The sequence below is a fragment of the Mobula hypostoma genome, chromosome X1 (genome assembly GCF_963921235.1).
Source record: "Mobula hypostoma chromosome X1, sMobHyp1.1, whole genome shotgun sequence".
Taxonomy (NCBI): domain Eukaryota; kingdom Metazoa; phylum Chordata; class Chondrichthyes; order Myliobatiformes; family Myliobatidae; genus Mobula; species Mobula hypostoma.
The window spans coordinates 33,803,135-33,824,280 of record NC_086128.1 but is presented as its reverse complement, the minus strand read 5'-3'; the positions used below and the strand labels follow the sequence as shown (position 1 = coordinate 33,824,280).

At 38.9% G+C, this 21,146-nt stretch overlaps 1 protein-coding gene across 1 annotated transcript in view; it reads right to left on the bottom strand.

The window, feature by feature from the left end:
* Window positions 1-616: 616 nt before the first annotated feature.
* Window positions 617-21,146, bottom strand: part of psmd3 (proteasome 26S subunit, non-ATPase 3) — a 36,225-nt gene continuing 15,695 nt past the window's right edge. Inside the window, exons 3-12 of the mRNA XM_063036908.1 lie at window positions 19,190-19,327; window positions 17,583-17,719; window positions 16,446-16,636; window positions 15,722-15,825; window positions 15,439-15,553; window positions 12,727-12,846; window positions 10,262-10,365; window positions 9,822-9,977; window positions 9,328-9,378; window positions 617-3,410 (exon numbers count right to left, since the gene is read on the bottom strand). Coding sequence (XP_062892978.1) covers window positions 3,333-3,410; window positions 9,328-9,378; window positions 9,822-9,977; window positions 10,262-10,365; window positions 12,727-12,846; window positions 15,439-15,553; window positions 15,722-15,825; window positions 16,446-16,636; window positions 17,583-17,719; window positions 19,190-19,327 — 1,194 coding nt within the window. The 3' untranslated portion in view covers window positions 617-3,332. The remainder of the gene's footprint in view (window positions 3,411-9,327; window positions 9,379-9,821; window positions 9,978-10,261; window positions 10,366-12,726; window positions 12,847-15,438; window positions 15,554-15,721; window positions 15,826-16,445; window positions 16,637-17,582; window positions 17,720-19,189; window positions 19,328-21,146) is intronic.

Here is a 21,146-nt window from a genome sequence, read left to right as displayed (position 1 = left end):
TGATAATGTCCTGGGACCAGCACAAAGGCAGCATGACAATGCCTCTACTTTGTAGAAGTTTGAATAGATTTGGCATGCCACCAAAAACTTTGACAAACTTCTATCAATACACAGTGCAGAGCATCCAAACTGATGCAACTCGCAGCCTGGAATGGAACCACCAATATCCAAGAATGGAAGAGTCTACAGAAAGTCCATCACAGGCAAAGCACACGGAGTGCTGGCCCAGGACAGCCGCATTCATCAAGGACCTGCATGATCCAGGCTATGCTCTCTTCTCACTACAACCATCAGGCAGGAGGGACAGAAGCCTTGGGTCCCACACCAACAGGTTCAGGAACAGTTATTACCTTAAAACCATCAGGGTCCTGAACTGGCATGGATAACTTCAATCACCACAAATCTGAACTAATTCCACAACCTACAGACTAGCTTTCAAGGACTCCACAATTCATGTCCTACTATTTTAATTTTTATTTGCTCAATTTGTCTTCTTTTGCACCTTGGTAGCTTGTCAGTCTTTTTTTTATGTACAGTTTTTAAAATAATTCCTTTTGCATTTCTTTGCTCTACTGTGAATGCATGCAAGAAAATGAATCACAAGGTGACATATACATACTTCTATAATAAATTTTACTTTGAGATTCAGATAACTTTTAAAACAATTTTTAAAAATATTAATATGACATTTTAAGTCATTTTCAATATTATTCTGATGGGATGACACCATGCATTTATAACATTAGATTTTAAGGTGAGCAAAATTGTTCAAGGATAATTATGTGTTGCTAAAAACTTAGTTATATCTACAATGAGATTTAATAAATTAGGAATGAGAATAACAAAGGGGTGAAATTATCTTAGATTTACAGCTAAAAAACTTGTTGCAGAAAGACAACACAGATATACTGTACCTTACAGTTCAAAAGTCCACTGCAGAAACATTTGGGATATTCAGTATTATTTAAATACACACCAGTTTCTTTTTGCACAGTACTGTGTCCATGTCAACAATGTAATGACTGATCTCCTGGTCTGTGTATGGGGCTTTACCTTACAGACCCAGTCTCATCCCGGGCTATAGACAGCTCACTTTTTCTAGAGTCAGAGTCCAACTGAGAACAAAGACAATCCTCTAGAATTTCTGCCTTGCACCCTGCTCTATAGCAGTTCCAGGTTGGTCTACAGAAGGGGAACTCTCTGGAGGTTAAAGGCACTACAAAAATAAAACACAGGAGTGGGCTATCTAACATCTACAACCTGCCTCACCATTCAGTATATCCATGAGTGATCTACTCAGGCCTCAACTCCACTTCTGTGGTTGATCCCTATAACCCCAAATTTCCCTCAAAAAGTATATCCACCTCCTCTAGATACTTCCAGCAATCTAGGCTCCACTCCCTTTAGAGCTGAGAAGTCCAGAGATCCATTACCTGCAAAACCTTGGTTGAACGACTCTGTGAAAGAAGAAATTCAGGGAGTGGGTGTGTGGAGAGAGAAGCAACAGGGAGAGGTCTGAAATATGGCATGAAATATGTCTGAAACCATTTTACATTATTGCACATATTAAGCAGCCCTTCAGTCCAATAGGTTTATAATACAGAACAAGAAAACTCTTTGTTCATTGTGTGCTGATAGCAAATCAGCAGATTCACATCTGGTCTTTCTTAAGAAGAAAGTCGGAAGAATCACTGTTGACCCACTCTGATCTGCAAATTGCCTTAAACGCACTTAATGATATGTCTGAAACCCTGCTGGCTTCATGTTTTTTGCCTGATGCCCAGAAGGGAATGCTGCAGCCTGGCACATTGCAAGGAGTACATGCTAAGAGATACATTGAAGCATGGTTATCCATCCAATGTGGGAAGGACTGCAGTCTAACATCCCGCTGCCACTGAGTGGCTGGATCCTGTCTCCAAGCCCCAAACACTTGGAATTTGTATCGCCCAAAAAGGCCTTGATTGCAGAACATGCTAACACAACAAATATATGGGTTGAACGACAATGTGAATGTACAGATTGAACACTATGGATGTAAAGAAAACCAGGCACTTTTCTTTGTGTGTGTGTGTGTGTGTGTATATATACACACACACACACACATACATATACAGACATTAATATAATTTATTTTTGAAGGAGAAACACTGATCCAGGTCAAAGTCATTATGGACTCACACACAATGTGCCAGAGGAACTCAGCAAGCCATGCAGCATCTCTGGAGAGGAGACTGGAATCATCCATTCAGTGGTTGGGTATTCATGTCCAGTTCTGAACTGAAGTAACCAAGACCAAGCCAACTCAGTAATGAGCACAATAATTACTAGATAATGATTTGGACTCCAGAGATCCTCATGTCATTAACTTTGACCTGACCTCCAGCTTCAGCTGAGATTTATTCAGTGGGGACTGAACTATGGGCCCTCCTAACTTGTAGGCTGCTGCTAATAGGCTTTCTTCTCTTTGACATCACAGAAGGCACAAATTTAGAAAATTCGCTGCCTTCTGCAAAAAGGCATTTCCTCTGTGAATGAAATGACTCAGGTAGCGGGTTCTGGTGAGAGAGGAGCAACAGCGCATACAAGAATGCTCTTCTGATGTCTCCAGTGCATATAACTGAATAAGGTTGATTTTTTAAAAAGTGGGTGCTGTTTGCAAAGCTAGTATTTATTTAATTGAACTCAATTGTTTGTCTATCCCATTCAAAGGCAGTTAAAAGTTAACTCAAGAGTCTGGAGTCCATCACAAAGACAAGGTCAGTAGATTTGCTTCCTTAAAAGGCATCAATGAATCAGAACAGATTTTAAACAATACATCAGATGTCTCCAGGATCATGATGACTGATCCTTATTTATTAATTCCAGATTTATTTAATTAAATTAACTTAATTTAAGTATTCTACCTGGACTGATGGGACTTGAACAGACATCTGGATCAGCAGTTCAGGCCTCTAGATTTGTTTGTCCAGTGAAAATTGGGACTTAATTTTTTTTGTAGTTTCAGTAGTCTACACACAAGTTTAAGTATAGGTCCATGATTAGTTTTTATTGATCATATACTTCTCATGAGTAATTGTTTACAAGGTATAAAGGGACAATCAGTAGCTATTCCTAGGAAAACAACCATGATAAGAGAGAAATAAAATCAGGTAGACATATATCAAGACCTGGACAGGTCAGTACAATAATCCCATTCTCAGGTCAGTACAATAATCCCATTCTCAAGCATGCTAACAGACTTGAATCTAAAGAGATTCCATGTTTCTTGCTTTATTTATCATTACTGTTGGTAGTTACTTCGACTGTTTTCAGAACTAATATCCCGCACAGCCTTACGGGAATCCATCATCATCATCCTCTGCCATTTCTTTAGCAAATTCCAGATCTTGCTGCTCCCGTTCTCGCCTCTCCTGTAAGGGATTTAAAAGTATGTGCCATGTATTCACATAAATTCTCAACAAATTCACATTTATAAAGTGTTATAACATTGTACCACACTTCCCATACAATAAATTATCCTTGAGACACAGACATGCTGGAATCTGGAGCAAAAAGAAAAACCTGCTGGAGGAATTCAGCAAATCAGGTCGCATCTATAGAGGGAAATGACTAAAATGAACAGTCCTGGTTTGTGGTTGTTATGCAGTAATTCATTTAACATGGAAATAGCTTCATGGGCAGATAGATACCAAAACCAGCAAGGAGATTTGGATCAACTGCTCTGTTCTTCCTTTGCTAAAGTGAATTAGGGGAGAATTTGCACAATGCTTTACAGTGCATGTGACCTGAGTTCAATTCCCATCGCTGTCTGTAAGGAGTTTGTACAATCTCCCTGTGATCTCATGGGGTGATTGCTGGGCAGTGTGGCTCAAAGGGCCAGAAGGGCCTATTCCACACTGTAGCTCAATAAATTTTTTAAAAAATTGCTGACCAAACCAATATCAGAATTCAAATTGTGCCAAGGGAATCATTAAAATTTACTCCAGATTGCCAAAACTGGAAATTAGGATGTGGTTCAATGTCTCAGCTGAAGGAACCAGCACGTCGTCAGCTACCAGCTTCTGTAATGCACTCTGGAAGGTTAAATCCAGACCATTTGATGCCAACACGCCCTCAAATTTCCCTTATTAAAAGCATGCTGAAGTTTTCTATTTCATCATACTTATAAGTTATTTCAGAATTTATTCTTTTTTATAAAAGTTTATTTTCCAAATTTCATTTGACATCTTAACTTTAAACAGCTTTAAGTTCCTCGGTATCCACATCACCGAGGACCTCATGTGGTCTGTACACACCAACTGAGTGGTGAAAAAGGCACAGCAGTGCCTCTTTCACCTCAGATGGTAGAGGAAGTTTGGTATGGGCCCCCAAATCCTAAGAACTTTCTACAGGGCGACAATTGAGAGCATCCTGACTGGCTGCATCACTGCCTGGTATGGGAACTCTATCTCCCTTAATCACAGGATTCTGCAGAGAGTGGTACGGATAGCCCAGTGCATCTGTAGTTGTGAACTTCCCATGATTCAGGACATTAACAAAGACAGGTGTGTAAAAAGGGCCCGAAAGATCATTGGGGACCCGAGTCACCCCAACCACAATGTATTCCAGCTGCTACCATCCGGGAAATGGTACCGCAGCATAAAAGCCAGGACCAACAGGGTTCGGGACAGCTTCTTCCACCAGGCCATCAGACTGATTAAATCATGCTGATTTGAGCGTACTCTATATTATATTGACTGTTTTATTTATTATAAATTACTATGATTGCACATTTAGACACAGAAGTAACAAAGATTTTTACTCATGCATGTGAAGGATGTAAGGAATAAAGTCAATTCAATTCAACTTTAAATTACACCATCAGCTCAAATTCCATGCCAGCAGAACTTTCCTTAATCCCAATTCTCCATATTTCTGAAAATCTTAAATACAATTGGGCCACAGGGTGCAGTTTCCTCATGCTTCAGTTTTGCTAAAATCAAGAATTATCATATCTTACAAGAATTCTGCAAGTGACCCCTAGTTCTCAACAACCACAGATAAGAACGAATTCTCAATCTTAAAATCAAGTCAAATGTGTGTACGCTTCTGTTCCTAGGATGGCAGAAAGTTTACCCCTTCTTTCCATTTGTTCCTTCTTATCAATCTTATGTGTCCTTTCCTACTTATGGACAAAACTAACCTAAGCACAACTGTAAAAACAATGTGTTCATTACCTGGGGATGGCCTGGAGACATTTCCCAATAGTGAACACACACACTAACCATATTAACCTAGATGTAACTTCAAAATTAGCTCCAGTTAAATCTATAGCTCTACATGCAATATTCTAGTTGTTTCCTTTAATAATCTAACTATACCCAGTCTTCACAGGGTTTTGCAGATGATTAAACACCCCATTTATGTACTTTTATCTAATCATGTGATTTTGTCCATTTTAAACTCCATCGCCAACTTTCTGCTCATGGCACCCAATTTGCTGTCATGCACAAACTCAAAAATAAATCAAAACCAATCGCTCCAACCCCATTCCACTACAACAGGTACACCACTTTGGATACTGTTGGGGGGTGGGGGGGGGGTGAGGGAGGGAAATGACCCAGAGGAAAGTCACAGTGGTCGGGTCTCTGGCACTGCCCCTGGCTCAGTGACTCAGAAGGGAAGGGAGAAGAAGAGGCATGCTGTGGTGATAGATGATTCATTAGTTAAGGGAACAAAACAGAGGTTCTGTGGGCGAGAACAAGATTCCCAGAGAGTAATTTGCCTCCTGGATGCCAGGGTCTGGGATATCTCAGATTGAGTCTGCAGCATTCGTAAGTGGGAGGGTGAACAGCCAAAAGTTGTGGTCCATGTAGGTACCAATGATGTGAGTAGGACGAGTGACAAGGTTCTGCATGGTGAGATCAGGGAGTTAGGTGCTAGGTTAAAGGGTAGGACCTACAGGGTTGTGATCTCAGTATTGCTACCTGTGCCATGTGCTAGTGAGGCCAGAACTAAACAGATCATACAGATTAACATGTGTCTAAGGAGTTGCTGCAGGAGGGAGAGCGACAGGTTTTTGGATCATTAGGCTCTCTTCCAGGGATGGTGGGACTGTTTGCACCTGAACTGGAAAGGGACTACTATCCCAGTGGGAAGGTTTGCTCATGCTGCACATGGGTGGGGGAGGGGCTTGGGAACCAAAGTGCCAGAACAGATAGTGGAGAGGTTTTTGGAGACAGATGGTAAGACAACAGACAAAGCCAAGAATCAAAAGGCTGAGCATGGCGCGACTGATGTACTGAGCTACGCAGATTTCAATGCAAGTATTGTAGGAAAGGCAGATGAGCTCAGGATATAGGTAAACACATGGAATTATGACAGTATAACCATTAGTGAGACTTGATTGCAGGAGGGATTAAAGGAGGAGGGTTGGCACGACTTGTCAAGGAAAATGTCACTGCAGTGCTCAGTCAGTACAGACTGGAGAACTTGTCTAGTGAGGCATAATGGATGGAACTGAGGAATAAGAAAGTTAATGAGGCTATATTACAGACCTCCCGACAGTCCACAGGATTTAGAGGATCAGATTTGCAAAGATCACAGATTGCTGCAAGAAACATTGTTATAGGAGGTAATTTTGACTTTCCACATATTGACTGGAATTGCCATACACTAAAAGGGTTAGATGGAATACATAAGTCCCAAAGAGAGTGTGCAATACTTGATCCTCTATTAGGGAATGAGTCTGGGAATGCTGCAGAAGTTTATGCAGGGGGATGCTTTGCATTTAGTGATCATAATGCCATTAGTTTTAAAGTAAATATGAAAAAAGATAGGTCTGGTCTGTGGGTTGAGATTCTAAACTGGAGAAAGGCTGATGGTATCAGAAAGAATCTGGCAAGTGTGAATTGAGACAGGCTGTTTTCTGGCAAAGGTGTACTTGGTAAGTGGGAGGACTTCAAAAGTGAAATTTTAAGAGTACAAAGCTGTCAGAATAAAATGTAAAGATAACAGGTCCAACAGGTAACAGGTAAAGATAACCTCAGTTTTCAAGAGATATTGAGGCCCTGGTTAGGAGAAAAAAAAGGAGGTACACAGCAAGTGTAGGCAAGTAGGGACAAATGAGGTACTTGTGGAGTATAAATACAAGAGAACACTTAAGAAAGAAAGGTCTGAGGTTGCCCTAGCAGACAAGGTGAAGGAAAATCCCAAGGGATTCTACAGATATGTTGAGAGCAAAAGGATCTCAAGAGACAAAATTGGTCCTCTGGAAGATCAGAATGGTAACTCGTGTGGAGCCAAAAGAGATGAAGGAGATCTTAAATGGATTTTTTGCATCTTTATTAACTCAGGAGACGGACACAGAGTGAGGCAAAGCAGCATTGACTTCATGGACCCTATACAGATTACAGGAGGAGGAGCTGTTTGCTATCTTGAGGCAAATTAGTGTAGACAAATCCACAGGGCCTGGTGAGGTGATCCCTTGGATCCTGTGGGAGGTAAGTACAGAAATTGTAGGGGCCCTAGCAGAGATACTTAAATCACCCTTAGCCATGGGTGTGGTGCCAGAGGATTAGAGGATAGCTAATGTTGTTCCACTGTTTAAAAAAAGGCACTAAAAATAAACCAGGTAATTATAGGTGATGAGCCTAACATCATTAGTGGGAAAGTTACTGTAATGTATTCCGAGACCGGATACATGTATACTTGGATAGATATGGACTAATTTGTGTGTGGTTGGTTTAGTCTAACCAATCTTATAGAGTTTCTTGAGTAAATTATCAAGAAAGTTGATGAAGGCAAGGCAGTGCTTACTGTTTTCATGGCATTTGACAAGGTCCTGTACAGAAGGTTGGTCAAGAAGGTTCAATTGCTTCGCATTCAAGATGATGTAATAATTTGGACTAGACATTGGTTTTGTGGGAGAAGCCAGAGAGTGGTAGTAGACAATTTCCTCTGTGACTAGTGGAGTGCCGCAGGGATTGGTGCTGGGTCCATTGTTGTTTGTCAGCTAAATCAATGACCTGGATGATAATGTGGTTAACTGGATCAGTAAATTTGCAGATGACATCAAGACTGGGGGTGCGGTGGACAGTGAAGAAGGCTATCATGGCTTGCAGCAGGTTCTGGTGCAGCTGGAAGAATGTGCTGAAAAATGGTAGATGGAACTTAACGTAGACAAGTGTGAGATGTTGCACTTCAGTGGGAACAACCTGGTTTGGTCTTACACAGTGAATGGTAGGGCACAGAGGAGTGCTGTAGAACAAAGGGATCTGGGAATACAGGGTCACAGTTCATTGAAAGTGGCATCACAGGTAGATAGAATTGTAAAGAAATCTTTTTGCACATTGGCCTTCATAAATCAAAGCACTGAGTATAGGAGATGGGATGTTATGTTGAAGTGGTACAATACATTGGTGAGGCCTAATTTGGAGTATTGTGTGCAGTTTTGGTCACCAACCTACAGGAATGATGTAACTAAGGTTGAAAGAGTACAGAGAAAATTTACAAGGATGTTGACAGGACTTGAGGACCCGAGTTATATGGAAAGATTGAATGGGTTAGGACTTTATTCCTTGGAGCATGGAAGATTGAGGGGAGATTTGATAGAGATATACAAAATTATGAAGGGTATAGATATAATAAATGCAAGCAGGCTTTTCCCACAGAGGTTGCATGGGACTACAACTAGAGGTCAGGGGTTAAGGGTGAAAGCTGAAAAGTTTAAAAGGAACATGATGGGAAACTTTTTCACTCAGAGGATTGTGAGAGTGTGGAATGAGCTCCAGGGCAACTGGTGCACACGAGCTCAATTTCAATGTTTAAGAGAAGTTTGGGTAGGTACATGGATGGTAGGGGTATGTAGGGCGGTGGCCCCAGTGCAGATCAATAGGAGTAGGCAGCCCAAATGTTTCAGCACAGACTAGATGAGCCAAATGGCCCCTTTCTTGCTGTACTTTTGTGACTATAACAGTTGAGACTCCTTTATGCATTCATGGCCCCTTTCTTGCTGTACTTTTGTGACTATAACAGTTGAGACTCCTTTATGCATTCCACTACTTTTCTTGAGTACGTTCTAGTTATACTGGAACCCTGCCTAAAACTTTTGACAGCAATCCTTTGGGAATGAACTTTGTAAATCAAGTCCATAGGACAATGCCATCAGGTAGGTAATATCCACTATGCTGACTTTATAATATATCCTAACCGCCTCACAGAAATGTTACCTTCTTAGTCAAACTCTGAAACTAGTACACCTGCCAAGTGATCTGATATCTATCTCCCATTTAAGTTTCAAATACTTTCCCCATATTAACATGTCACTTTCTTCAATGGGTACCTCACCTCTGCTGACTCCAGGTCTTTGTTGTATGACTTCGGTGGAAATCGCATTGCCTGTAAATCAAAATAAAATAATGAGATTTTTATGCACTGAAGATAATGGATGCCTACAATAATGTCAACAATCAACAATGTGTTGGACATGCTTTGAGCAACACTCAGTTACCTCTAGAGCCAAAGCAAAGCATTGGACTCTGACCTCCACTCAGACCTGCTGCCCTCCATCAGAAAGTGTACAATCTCTCTAATATCAGAGGTTATAAACTGCTTCTCTGGAAGCATTTCCTCAACGTACTTGGAGTCCCTTGTCTATCCAATAATTGAGCTGGAAGAAAAACTTACCTTCAATTCTAAACTAAGACTGCCTTGCATATCAATCTAACTAACCAGGGAGAGCTCTGATTTTATTTCAATCTCAAACTGATTTCCACAACACCCTCATCTCAAAAAGCCAATTCGTGGAACCACAGAAAAATCAGTGGAGATTTGAACCATACTTTGACAGACATGTTGTGGATATCCAGACAGAAAGAGATTCTCTGGTGGAAGGCCAGCTGAGGTTCCCTTGTACCATAAATATCGATCGTCTCTTTAGACTGTACGTATCCTCTTTCATGGTTAATACTGGCTTCAATCACTCCATCACGAATTGCCTGGTTAAAAAGAAAAAAAAGAACAGATTCAAGTTATTTCCCCAAATTTTATCTCTTCTGCTTTTCAAAAGTCTGCCTCACATTGGAGTACAAGTGTCAAGATTGCATTATTTCTTGAGATATTACTTCAACTGAGAAAGTGACTAGGTCAAAAGAGTACTTGACCAGGCAAGGTCTTAATAAGCACAATCCCAAATGAATCTTGTGTATCTAGCACATATTACTAGAAACGAACGGGCAGAATTTTCTTTCTACTTTTGTTTCTTCTCTCCTGTTCAGATTACCTTGGCAACTATAAACTCCGCATCCTCAGGGCTGTCCAGCTGGAGCTTCTGTGCAATGTCAGAGAGAGAGATGCGGGAGTAAGATAAGCTAATCATCCTTACACCTGCAGAGAGAGGGAAAAAAGGGTGTTAAAATTGCTTAAGCTTAATCTTTAAAAATCCATTATACTTTTATAAGCAGAGTAACACATTTCATTTTCTTCTTGAACAGAGTGTGGTTAAACAAAGGGAGACAGACTTGTGTACAAGTCAATGCAGCAGAGTCCTATAATTTAGTTTGGTGAACGTGTGCAGCTAGTCCAAGTTTCTTTCTGTACCTGTACTACTTCTGGGCTCTTGCCTTAGCACCCTACTATTTTCATCTCTCAGGCTCTTAAATATGCTTTGGCTTCTCCGACTCACAATGTGCTCCTGCCCTTTCTCAGTCATACAGTATGGAAACAGCCCCTTTGGCTCAACTGCTCTATGTTAACCAAGCAGCTCACCCAAGTTAGTCCCATTTGCCGAAGTCCTTCTTAAACAGGGGGTCCTAACCTGGAGTCCATGGTCCAATTTTCTCTTACAATCTGTTATTGTACCTGCCTCAACCACTACCACTGGCATACATTCTATATACAGACCACCTTCTAGGTGAAAAGGATGCCCCTAAGATTCCCATTAAATCTCTCCTCTCTTATCTTAAACCTATGTCCCATAGTTCTTGATTCTCCAACCCTGGGGAAAAAACTCAGTTCATTCACCTTATCTATGCCTCTCATGATTTTGTAGACCTTTATAAGATCACCTTTCTATCTCCTAGCTTTCAAGGAATACAGTCCTGGCCTGTCCAACCTCACCCAGTCCCTCAAGTTGTGACAATATCTTTGTAAATCTTTTCTGCACTCTTTCCAGTTTAATAACATCTTTGCTATTGCAGGGTGAACAAAACTGAATGCAATGCTCCAAATATGACCTCACCAACGTCTTGCACAATTCAACATAACCTCCCAATTTCTACACTCTATACTCTGAACGATGAGGACCAGTGTGCCAAAAGCCTTCTTCACTACCCTATCTATCTGTGACTCCACTTTCAGGGAAACTCCAAGGTTCCTCTGTTCTGCAACTCCTTTTTGCTCACTAAGTCTTACCTTGATTTCACTTTCCCAAAATGCTTTACACTTACCTGAATTAAACTCTATTTGTCATTCCTCAACCCACTTATCCAGCTGACTAAAATCCCACTGTAATTCTTGATACTTTCTTCACTGACTATATTACCACACATTTTAGTGTCATTGGTAACTATTATTTGGATTTTTTTAAAGCAATATCTACCCATTAAATTGTTGGGAAATGTGGTCATATCCTCACGTCATGGAGAAAGTAAAAAATATCCACCACAGGGAATTTTAAAAAATATATAACCAGACAATTGCCCCCTTAGTTACCGTGACTCCTGCAAAAATAGAAATTTATTTTTCTCCCCTTCATACCTGCTGCCACTCACCATACAAGCAGCAAAGTGGCAAAAATAAACTAAATGGTAATTCAGCTTGTAAGAACAAAAACTCAAAAGACAGTCACTAATTTATTATGACAAAATGAAAGAGAAAAAGATAACAGAACAGGAAGCCAACTGAGCAGAAGCTTCAGAATCAATTACAATCCACAAGTGTTGCATAAATTCAACTTTCCTTCATGTGAAATTAAATTCTGAGTCCTTATTATACAGCGAATTAACTCTGCTATTGCATAATCAGACACTATTTAAATGAAGAGTTAACATACAATTTAAATACTGACTCAAACAAACTATTATCTGTAATGCAAAGTGGAGGGGCTGCTGTTTTTCCTCACGATCACCTTTAAAATGAGATAATAATAACCAGTACCTTTGCCTGTGCTCTGAAGTAAACTATTTTCCACATCTTCAGACTTGTGTTCTCTAGGAGTGAAAATGCCAGCTTTGGGTAGCTATGCTGTAGTCTCACGTGTGCTAGGGATCTGCAGAACCTCCTATGCTTCTGGGTTTTAATGACTAGCAATATTAATTAGAAAGACAAATGTGCCCTAATATTTGTATAGTGTCACATATAGACTTTCTGGAACCAAGATCACTGTATATACATACAGAATTAAGAACTCTGGCTTATTTTTCCTTTTATTTCTCAGGGTCACCCAAAGTCAAGCACAGTTTCCTATCTATAACTTTAGTTAAAATCAGTACGAACTACCTATTTAACCTCAGCACCATCTTAAGTAAAACTTGTACTCAATTAAGGAACCCCAAGATATGACCGATCTTAGCATGAACTTGATTCCCAGTTGTTCAAGATAGGCAGACAATGATCCTGCAGTAAATTCATCTAATTTGGAGCAAAGATACTTTAGTTAATCACAACTAGCTGCTTTCAGGACTTGGTATTGAATAAACTGATCAAAAGAAGGTGCTGTGAGTAAACTTTCCAACTGGTAATACTAACCTGTTTTGATGACGTTGTGTCGCAGGCGGATGATCAGTGTGTAGGTGCCATCAGTCTGAAATTTCTCTCCAAACTGCTCTAACACCTGGTTAAACTTTGCCAAGTTCCCAGTGCGCACAGCTGAGGGGGGTAGAGAGACAGAAATGTGAGACACTCGTTATCGAGAACAGCTTATCAAAAGCCATTAATGAAAGATTTTATACAGTGTCCTTTAAAAAGAACCAGCTCAAGAAATAGATCTAGTTTAAACCATGCCATATTTAGCATAAAGAGGAGTAACATATTTTTATTAATGTAATAAAAAACAAATAGCGATGCAAATTAATTCCTGATTAAAACAAATTGAAGTTATTGGCAGTCATTGCAATCATACAATGCAGATATTTGAGTTTCCAAGATCAAAACTTTGAAATGCATAGCTTTAGCATGACTCAGATTGAAGTGAATGCATTTGCTTTTAGGACCAACTGCTCCTTGCACAAGCCAACTTAAACCTTTCTTGTCATGTACAAACTTGTTACATTTTATTGGGCTCATTGTTGAATGCCATTGAGCCTCAGGGTTGAGAAAAGAAAATTTAAATCCATATATATCTTCATAAAATAAATCTCAAGTTGCTAAGGGCAATGAGTGTCTGTTATCTTATGTAGAATTTATCATCTATTAAACCAACAGCACTAAAAGGCACTAACAATTCCAGTTCCAATTTAGCTTTTAAGAGATCTTTGTGAAACCTTAGCCAAAAATACAGGATTTAAAAAAAAATCAATAAGGCTCTCTTCAAAAATCACACCAAGGAGAGTCTATTATAAACGTTATCAAGCGTTAGACCTTGCAGGTCCACTTTCATGTTGGATCTCAAGGCCACAAGCTGAAAACGCTGCCTGGATTTCTGCTTATGTAATATGCTTTTATTTCAAGAACACTCAGCAAGTGCCAAGAGGAGCATAATTGACACTAATTGCACAAAATTCTGTTGTGCTAATGAGGATCCCAAGAACACCAAAACTGGTTTTGAGAGCTTAAACTTCAAGAGAGTTTGGCAATAAAAGGCCCCATTTTACCTGGGCCACTGCCACAAGTGGCATTCATTTCCCTTCACTAATTGACACCATTGATTATCCTCACCCCTACACTCACTATCACCATTCCAGTACGCTCCATTGTCCATCAATCCTTCTCCCTCACCAATCGTATGCTCAACAAATCCCTATATACCTAATCCAATTGACAATTCATCATCTCCTCTCTGCAAAATAGCAGGAGATTGTGTAGAAGAGCCTTAGGGTACATTAATCATGCAAGCATCTCCATTTAATGTGATTCTTTCATAAGCCAAAAATTGCTGCAGGAAAATTTGGTGGGCCACTATTAAAAAATCATCTTTCTTCGAAGCCACTGAGCTTTCAATTCCATATTTAAGAAAAGGAAAAGCTGTTTTTTTAATACAGGCGGCATCACTGTCTGGTATGGAGGTGGGGGAGGGGGTGAGGCTACTGCACAGGACCGAAAGAAGCTGCAGAGGGTTGTAAATTTAGTCGGCTCCATCTTGGGTACTAGCCTACAGAGTACCCAGGACATCTTTAGGGAGTGGTGTCTCAGAAAGGTAGTGTCCATTATTAAGGACCTTCAGCACCCAGAGCATGCTCTTTTCTCACTGTTACCATCAGGTAGGAGGTACAGAAGCCTGAAGGCACACACTCAGCGATTCAGGAACAGCTTCTTCCCCTCTGCCATCAGATTCCTAAATGGACATTGAACCTTTGAACACTACCTCACTTTTTAATATATTTCTGTTTTTGCAGGATTTTTAATCCATTCAATACACCTATACTGTAATTGATTTACTTATTATTAATATTATTATTACTTTTTTCTCTTCTATATTATGTATTGTATTGAACTGCTGCCACTAAGTTAACAAATTTCAAGATACATGCCGGTGATAATAAACGTGATTCTGATTTAACTTTTCAAAATTTAGAGATACAGTGCAGAACAGCCCACCGAGCCATACTACCCAGCAAACCACCGATTTAACACTAGTCTAATCACAGAATAATTTATAATGACCAATTAACCTACTAACCAGAATTGTACTCTGAACTCTGACACCCTGAGCTGCAATAGCATCGTGCTAACTGCTATACCACCGTGGCACCCCTTTGGAAAAACTTTATTCTTTTGATGGGTCAATAGAGAGCCAAGTTCTCTGCTGCTGGTCATGCACAGAGGTGAAAATTTACTTTGGTAATTAATGAAAGCAACAGTTCAATATGATCTTACACGTTAAACAAGTGAAGCTTTAACAACACAAACTGTTACTGTTGGAAATGACATAATGACTCTTTGCAAAGACATGACATCAAACAGAAAAAAATGATATGATCTAATTAGTACACATTGTTACATATCATTCCACATTATTGCATTGTAAATAAACTACAACTTGTACCAAATTGTCCTTCCTACAGTATACTGTTGTGAGGAATGGTTTGAGATGGGGTTGGGGATGTGTAATGGGGTAAAGCAACTTATTCCAACTAGATGACTTGCTTTTCAAATAAATGCACTGAGATTATATAATGAATAAAACACAAACTCCATCTGCCTAAAGCTCAGGCAACATTCAGGGTAACTGGTTTCTTAGGGAAAAACATCTGAAATCTGCTTTCAATCTAACAGGTTTGTGTCTAGCTACCTCGTACTGACCCTGAGTGAGCAGGAAGTATGGCATCAGGGACCTCTTGAGTGATGGTTGTCGGAACTGTAGCCTGTCCGGAATCTCACCCAAGAGTAACTCCACAACAATCAGCAACTTATGAACCTGGTAATGAAATGCACATTCCTCACAAAATTATTTCTGTTACAACATTTACAGAGCTACTTCATTAGTTAAGATTAATAATATTTAATGGAAAATATTAAAAAAATTAAAACTAGCAGCACCTTTTTTGAATTAAAAAAAGCTATAGGAACAGAAGATCTAACTCACTGTTTGCTTGAAGCCAACTGCAGTATGCTGTGGAGCTTTTCGTAGAGCATTGGTTAATGTTCTTCGTGCCTCTGAATATTCCAACTGAATTGCTTTAATACGACCTGAAAGTGACAAACATGATGGCTTCCAAAAATTTATAAAAATATATCTTGGATATATCTGTAATATTTTGATTTGATGGTTTACATGTCTAGATTCAGCATTTCAAAGCAACTAAGAACAGATTAATTTTTTTTTTGCTGAAACTGCAAGCATCTTTGTCTTAATGCAAAGTACCATAGGATTATTTACTGGCTAACTTGTCACAGAGAACTACTAAGATGAGCAGTCATAAACATAAGAGATTCTACAGGTGCTGTAAGTCTTGAAGAACACATACAAAGTGCTGAGGTCAGGCAGTATCAATGGGGAGGATAAACAGTTGACATTTCGGGCCGTGGCCCTCATCAGGACTGGAGAGGAGGGGGGAAGAAACCAGAAAAAGATGGGGGGGGTGGGGGGAGAGTACATGTTGGCAGGTAATAGGTAAAACCAGTTATTGTTGGCAACACTTTTGAAGTCAAGAGTCATGCACAAAAACGAAAGGGGATGTTGTGTTGCATCGTGACTGGGGAAATAAATGCATGTGCTTTCCAGAACAGTTGTCCTCTCTAAGTCGTCCTATTTTATTTTAACTGGTCACACCTCTTTAGCATTTACTTCAGATTGGACTGAATCTCACCTGTGTAATAAAGGTATCGTGCCCACTCATTGTTGTTAGCTTGTTCGGGGAAAATGGATTTAGAGACGAGTTTCTCAGCCTGATCATACAAATTATACACCAGGTAATTTCTCAGTAACAGGTTCAGCAAAGTAGCCTGTCCATCATGATCATGGCGCAAGGTGGCTGTCCTTAAACGTGCATGCAAGAAGCTGAAAAACAAGCAAGTTACTGGAAAGTTTGTAAAATTAAACTGTGGGCAATAGTGAAGATGCTCACCTCCCTGGTCTACTACAACAATTTTAGCATCTTTTTGTACTTGTTTTACCTTTCACAAAAGAAACCATTTTATACTAGAGAGACACAAGAGAGACTGTAGATAATAGAATCTGGAGCAACATTTATATTAAAATTAGAAACAAATATCACCAAAATACTTGCAAAACATCAAAGATTGACAAAAATAGCTTCAAGGTTTATCAATCATAGAGATATTATGGGGCTACGAACTTCTGCTAGCTTGTGTTTTGGGGACCTATGTGGTTTTGATGGAATACAAATCTTGTTTGTTATGAGCCTTGGCTGTCATTACCGCAAAGGAGGGGCAGAAAGAAGTATGCAAAAACTAATGGAAGAACCCTCCATTGATCTGTGAATCTGTAATAATTGGGTCCAGTTTATGATCAATGATAGAAGCAAGTGAATGGGATATTAGAAGTTACTTCTCAGAAGTGGTCATTTGAATTTGAAATGCGTCCTGTCCAAATACGACTAAAATCAAATCAATCATTTAAGAGGGAATTATTATACTGTTTCTGGAATTCTATAAGAGGCCATTTAAGAATTTGATAATAATCTGGGTGCTGACTATTTGTTGCCATGTCCATATTTTCAGCCCCAAAGCACATCCCATTTCTTTGCACCCACCCATCTTCATTGGCAGTAATTTAAAATGACTGGCTGAAATTGACTTCTTTATCTGGTGACAGGCAACACCTCCAGTACAAGATCAGCAAAAAGACACAAAACCGATTCTGTTCATGGACTTAGTTAAAAGTATCAAACCACAAAACAAAATATCATTATTATATTCAGAAGTGTAATTTCAACATGTCTTTACTTTTGCTCAAGGGTGCAAAGATACAAAGACTCTCTCACCTTCTGACTGCATCAAGTTTGTTTAGAAACTCATAGACGCGAGCATGGTAATAGTAACATTTAGCTGCAACCAAGTCCAGAGCCCGGCGATTCTGAGCAGCAATCTTTTGCATCAGGTCATCAGAGGATTTCTGTGCCTGCACCAAAAAAAAAGAAGAAAATGGACATTGCATTTTATAAAAATATCAACTTCCATTTTTACTACAGCTTTCCAGTAACCTTGATGTGAGGGTGAATAATCACTAATGAGAATCTTCAGCTAAGACAGATTTTCCAGCTGAAACTGACCAGGGACCCTGCTCTGTCTACTTTCTGAACTTGTGTATCTGATTTTCCATGGTTGCTGTGCCTTCCAGGGCTCTGAGCTCTGGTACTTCTCGTCTCAAATCTCGACTTTTCATCTCTAATTCAAGTATCAGTTTAGATACAACCTCTGCCTAAGCTTTTGATCATCTGAACTAATAACATTTTACACAGTACAATGATAAATTTTGTTAGATAATTCTCTTGTGAAATATTCTGGTATATTTTAACAGTCTTGACACTGCTGTGTAATCAACTTGCCCTCCATTTTTACAAACCAATACACAGAACAGTACAGCACAGGAATAGGGCCTTCATCCCACGTGTTTGTGCCCACCACAATGCCAAATTAAACTGTACACCTGCCTGCAAGTGATCTATATCCCTCAATTTCTTGCCTATGCGTCTGTAAAAAAAGTATCAATAAACAATATTTTGTGGCAAGGCGAATGCTTTCCTCTACCTTACCAGGATATATTAGTTATGATTTTGTATGGAGTTTCTGCCCTGATTTGAGATTGTCCAACTCAACTAGAACTTTGACTTCAACCTGACGACCTTGGTGTGGGATCTGTGGCTTACAGCTGCACTAAGTGCTATCTTTATCCTTCAGTGATTTGGGGAAGCTGGATTGCCATTGCTTTCATTACTGCTTGACTAAGGCCTTACAGACACCATTTGCTTTTTAAAATGCAGCACAGGACATGCATCAAGGCTGACAAACCACAGGACATGCTGCTAAAAGACAAGGCAAGGTTTCAACATTGTACTCTTCAATAATAGGGAGTGGGGAAAGGTGGGGAGATGGTGGTCAGAGCAGAGAATGTAAAACGTTTCAGTCAAGCTCAAAATAGAGCTCAGAATATTGTCTGCTTTGAAATCTGGGCCTGGAGTACATTACAGAATCACTTTTGTTTTATAATCCTGCTCAAGCTCTGTGTTATTCTACTGGTCTCTTAAGTATAAAGAATCTGCCCCAAAAGAAAATTGGCAGGTCAGCTTTTTGTTTTAAACTACACTCCAAAACTGTGGAACTCAATACCTAAAACCCCAAGGGATGTGGTCACTCACATTTCTCTACAAAATAATCGCTACATTTGGAATGTAACTGATTTGATGCCAGTTGGCACATCTGGAGAATTTGAAAGTACCAGAGAAATGGAAGCACATTTCATCGAAAAAACAGGAAAAAATTTAAATCAAGTGCAAGCACTTTACAAGTAGGTATAATTTAAACTACTGCTTATGTGTAGGATACAATTTAGAAGTTTCGACTACACGTCCTTCCAGCCAAATCCACTCACCTCAGTGTATCGTTTGTTGTTTGTCAAGTAGATGACTAGTAAAAGCTGCAGGTAAGCCTCTGCCTCAGGCAGAAGAGGAACTGAAGCTGCCTTTCCCGTCCGAGGACGGAACTGCACATCCCCTTCTGTATCCATCGGCTTAAAAAGAAGAATATTTAAAATCATTTGGCACACCCAATTTCATTTCACCAGTTAAATCACATAAATTATTTAAATCTCCAAACTTTCATTTTAAGACAGGATTTCTTTCCTCCCCTCGATACCAAACGGAGGACACAACATATAGTTTTTCACTTTGTCATGTGAGAAGGCCAATCTACCAGAGAAAAACCCATACTCTTTGAAAGTTCTTAAATATTCAGGAAATGTACTTGATTTTAGATTGTATTCAATATATTGATTAGTTAATACATTTTACTATGTTAGTAATTTAAGAAATGGAATCCTAAAGTTGTCTCATTCATTGAAGACATCCCACCTCTCCCGGAAGTTCCGGGAGTCTCCCGCAAATTTATAGTGCTACCTCCCTGAAATGAGTTTTTGCAGGGTGGGATGTCTGTCATTGACTGTTCTAAATTCACATTTTAGCTCAAGCTAAATAACTTTAATTATCTTTAGCTATTTCAGTAACTTCAATTTTTATATGACTGAAGTGAATAATTAATTGTAAACACACTGATTTCATTACTGTCTAAAAAGGTTTAATTTATTCATTTGGCTATTTATTTGGATTCCATCAGAAAGTTAGTGATGCAGTTTCAAATTTTATTCAAATTGGTTGATGCGAGACATTTAAGCAACCCTAAGCCCTAACCACAGACTGGAAGACAAACACCAAATAATTTTTAATAAGCCAAGCAAGTTAAGGGTTTCCTTCAGAAATTAATGAGGACAAGACAGAAAGGCAGAATATCAGCCAATGAAGACCACAAGATGTAGGAGCAGAATTAGGCTATTCAGCCCATCAAGTCTACTCCACTATTCCATCATGACAGATTTATTATCCCTCTCAACCCCATCAGTTTTAAATATACCCAATGAATTGGCCTCTTCAGCACATTGTGGGTAATGAATTCCACAGATTCATCACCCACTGGTTAAAAAATTCCTCATTTTTGTTCTACTAAAAGGATGTCCTTACACCCAAAGATTTTATATATAAATGGGAATCTAAATGGATACGGGAAATGAAAGAATCTCCTATATTAAAACATTTAATTGATCTATGGAATAAGATAAATGTTGATAATGAAATAAAGAAATCTTTATTAGCAAGGAGACCTTTGTTCCAAAACAGACTTATTCCTTTTACAATGGATTATCAACTTTTATATAATTGGTACCAAGAAGGGATTAGGTCTATAGGAGACTGCTATGAACGAGGTATATTGATGTCACTTGAACAACTAAAGAATAAATATAAAATATCAAATAACACTTTCTTTTGTTACCTTCAATTAAGGGCTTACTTAAAAGGCAAACTGGGTCAAACAATGTTTTTGCCAAAACCCAATGAAATTGAAATTTTAATTCAAAAAGGAAAAATTAAAAAGTTTATTTCTTGTATGTATAATTTGATTCAAAAACAGACAATTAAACAAGGAATCCACAAGTCAAAACAAAAATGGGAAACGGATCTGAATATTAATATTGATGAAACAAATTGGTCAAGACTGTGTCTTGACAGTATGACAAATACAATAAACGTTCGACTTAGATTAGTACAATATAATTTTTTACACCAATTATATATTACATCGCAAAAAATAAATAGATTAAATTCAAATTTATCTGATCAATGCTTTCGGTGTAATCAAGAAATTGGTACTTTCTTACATTCTACTCGGTCTTGTTCTAAAATTCAACTTTTTTGGATAAATTTAAGAGTCTTATTGGAACAAACTACTGGAACTCAACTTCCTTTTTTTAAAAATTTCATTTTTATTTGGATAAGGAA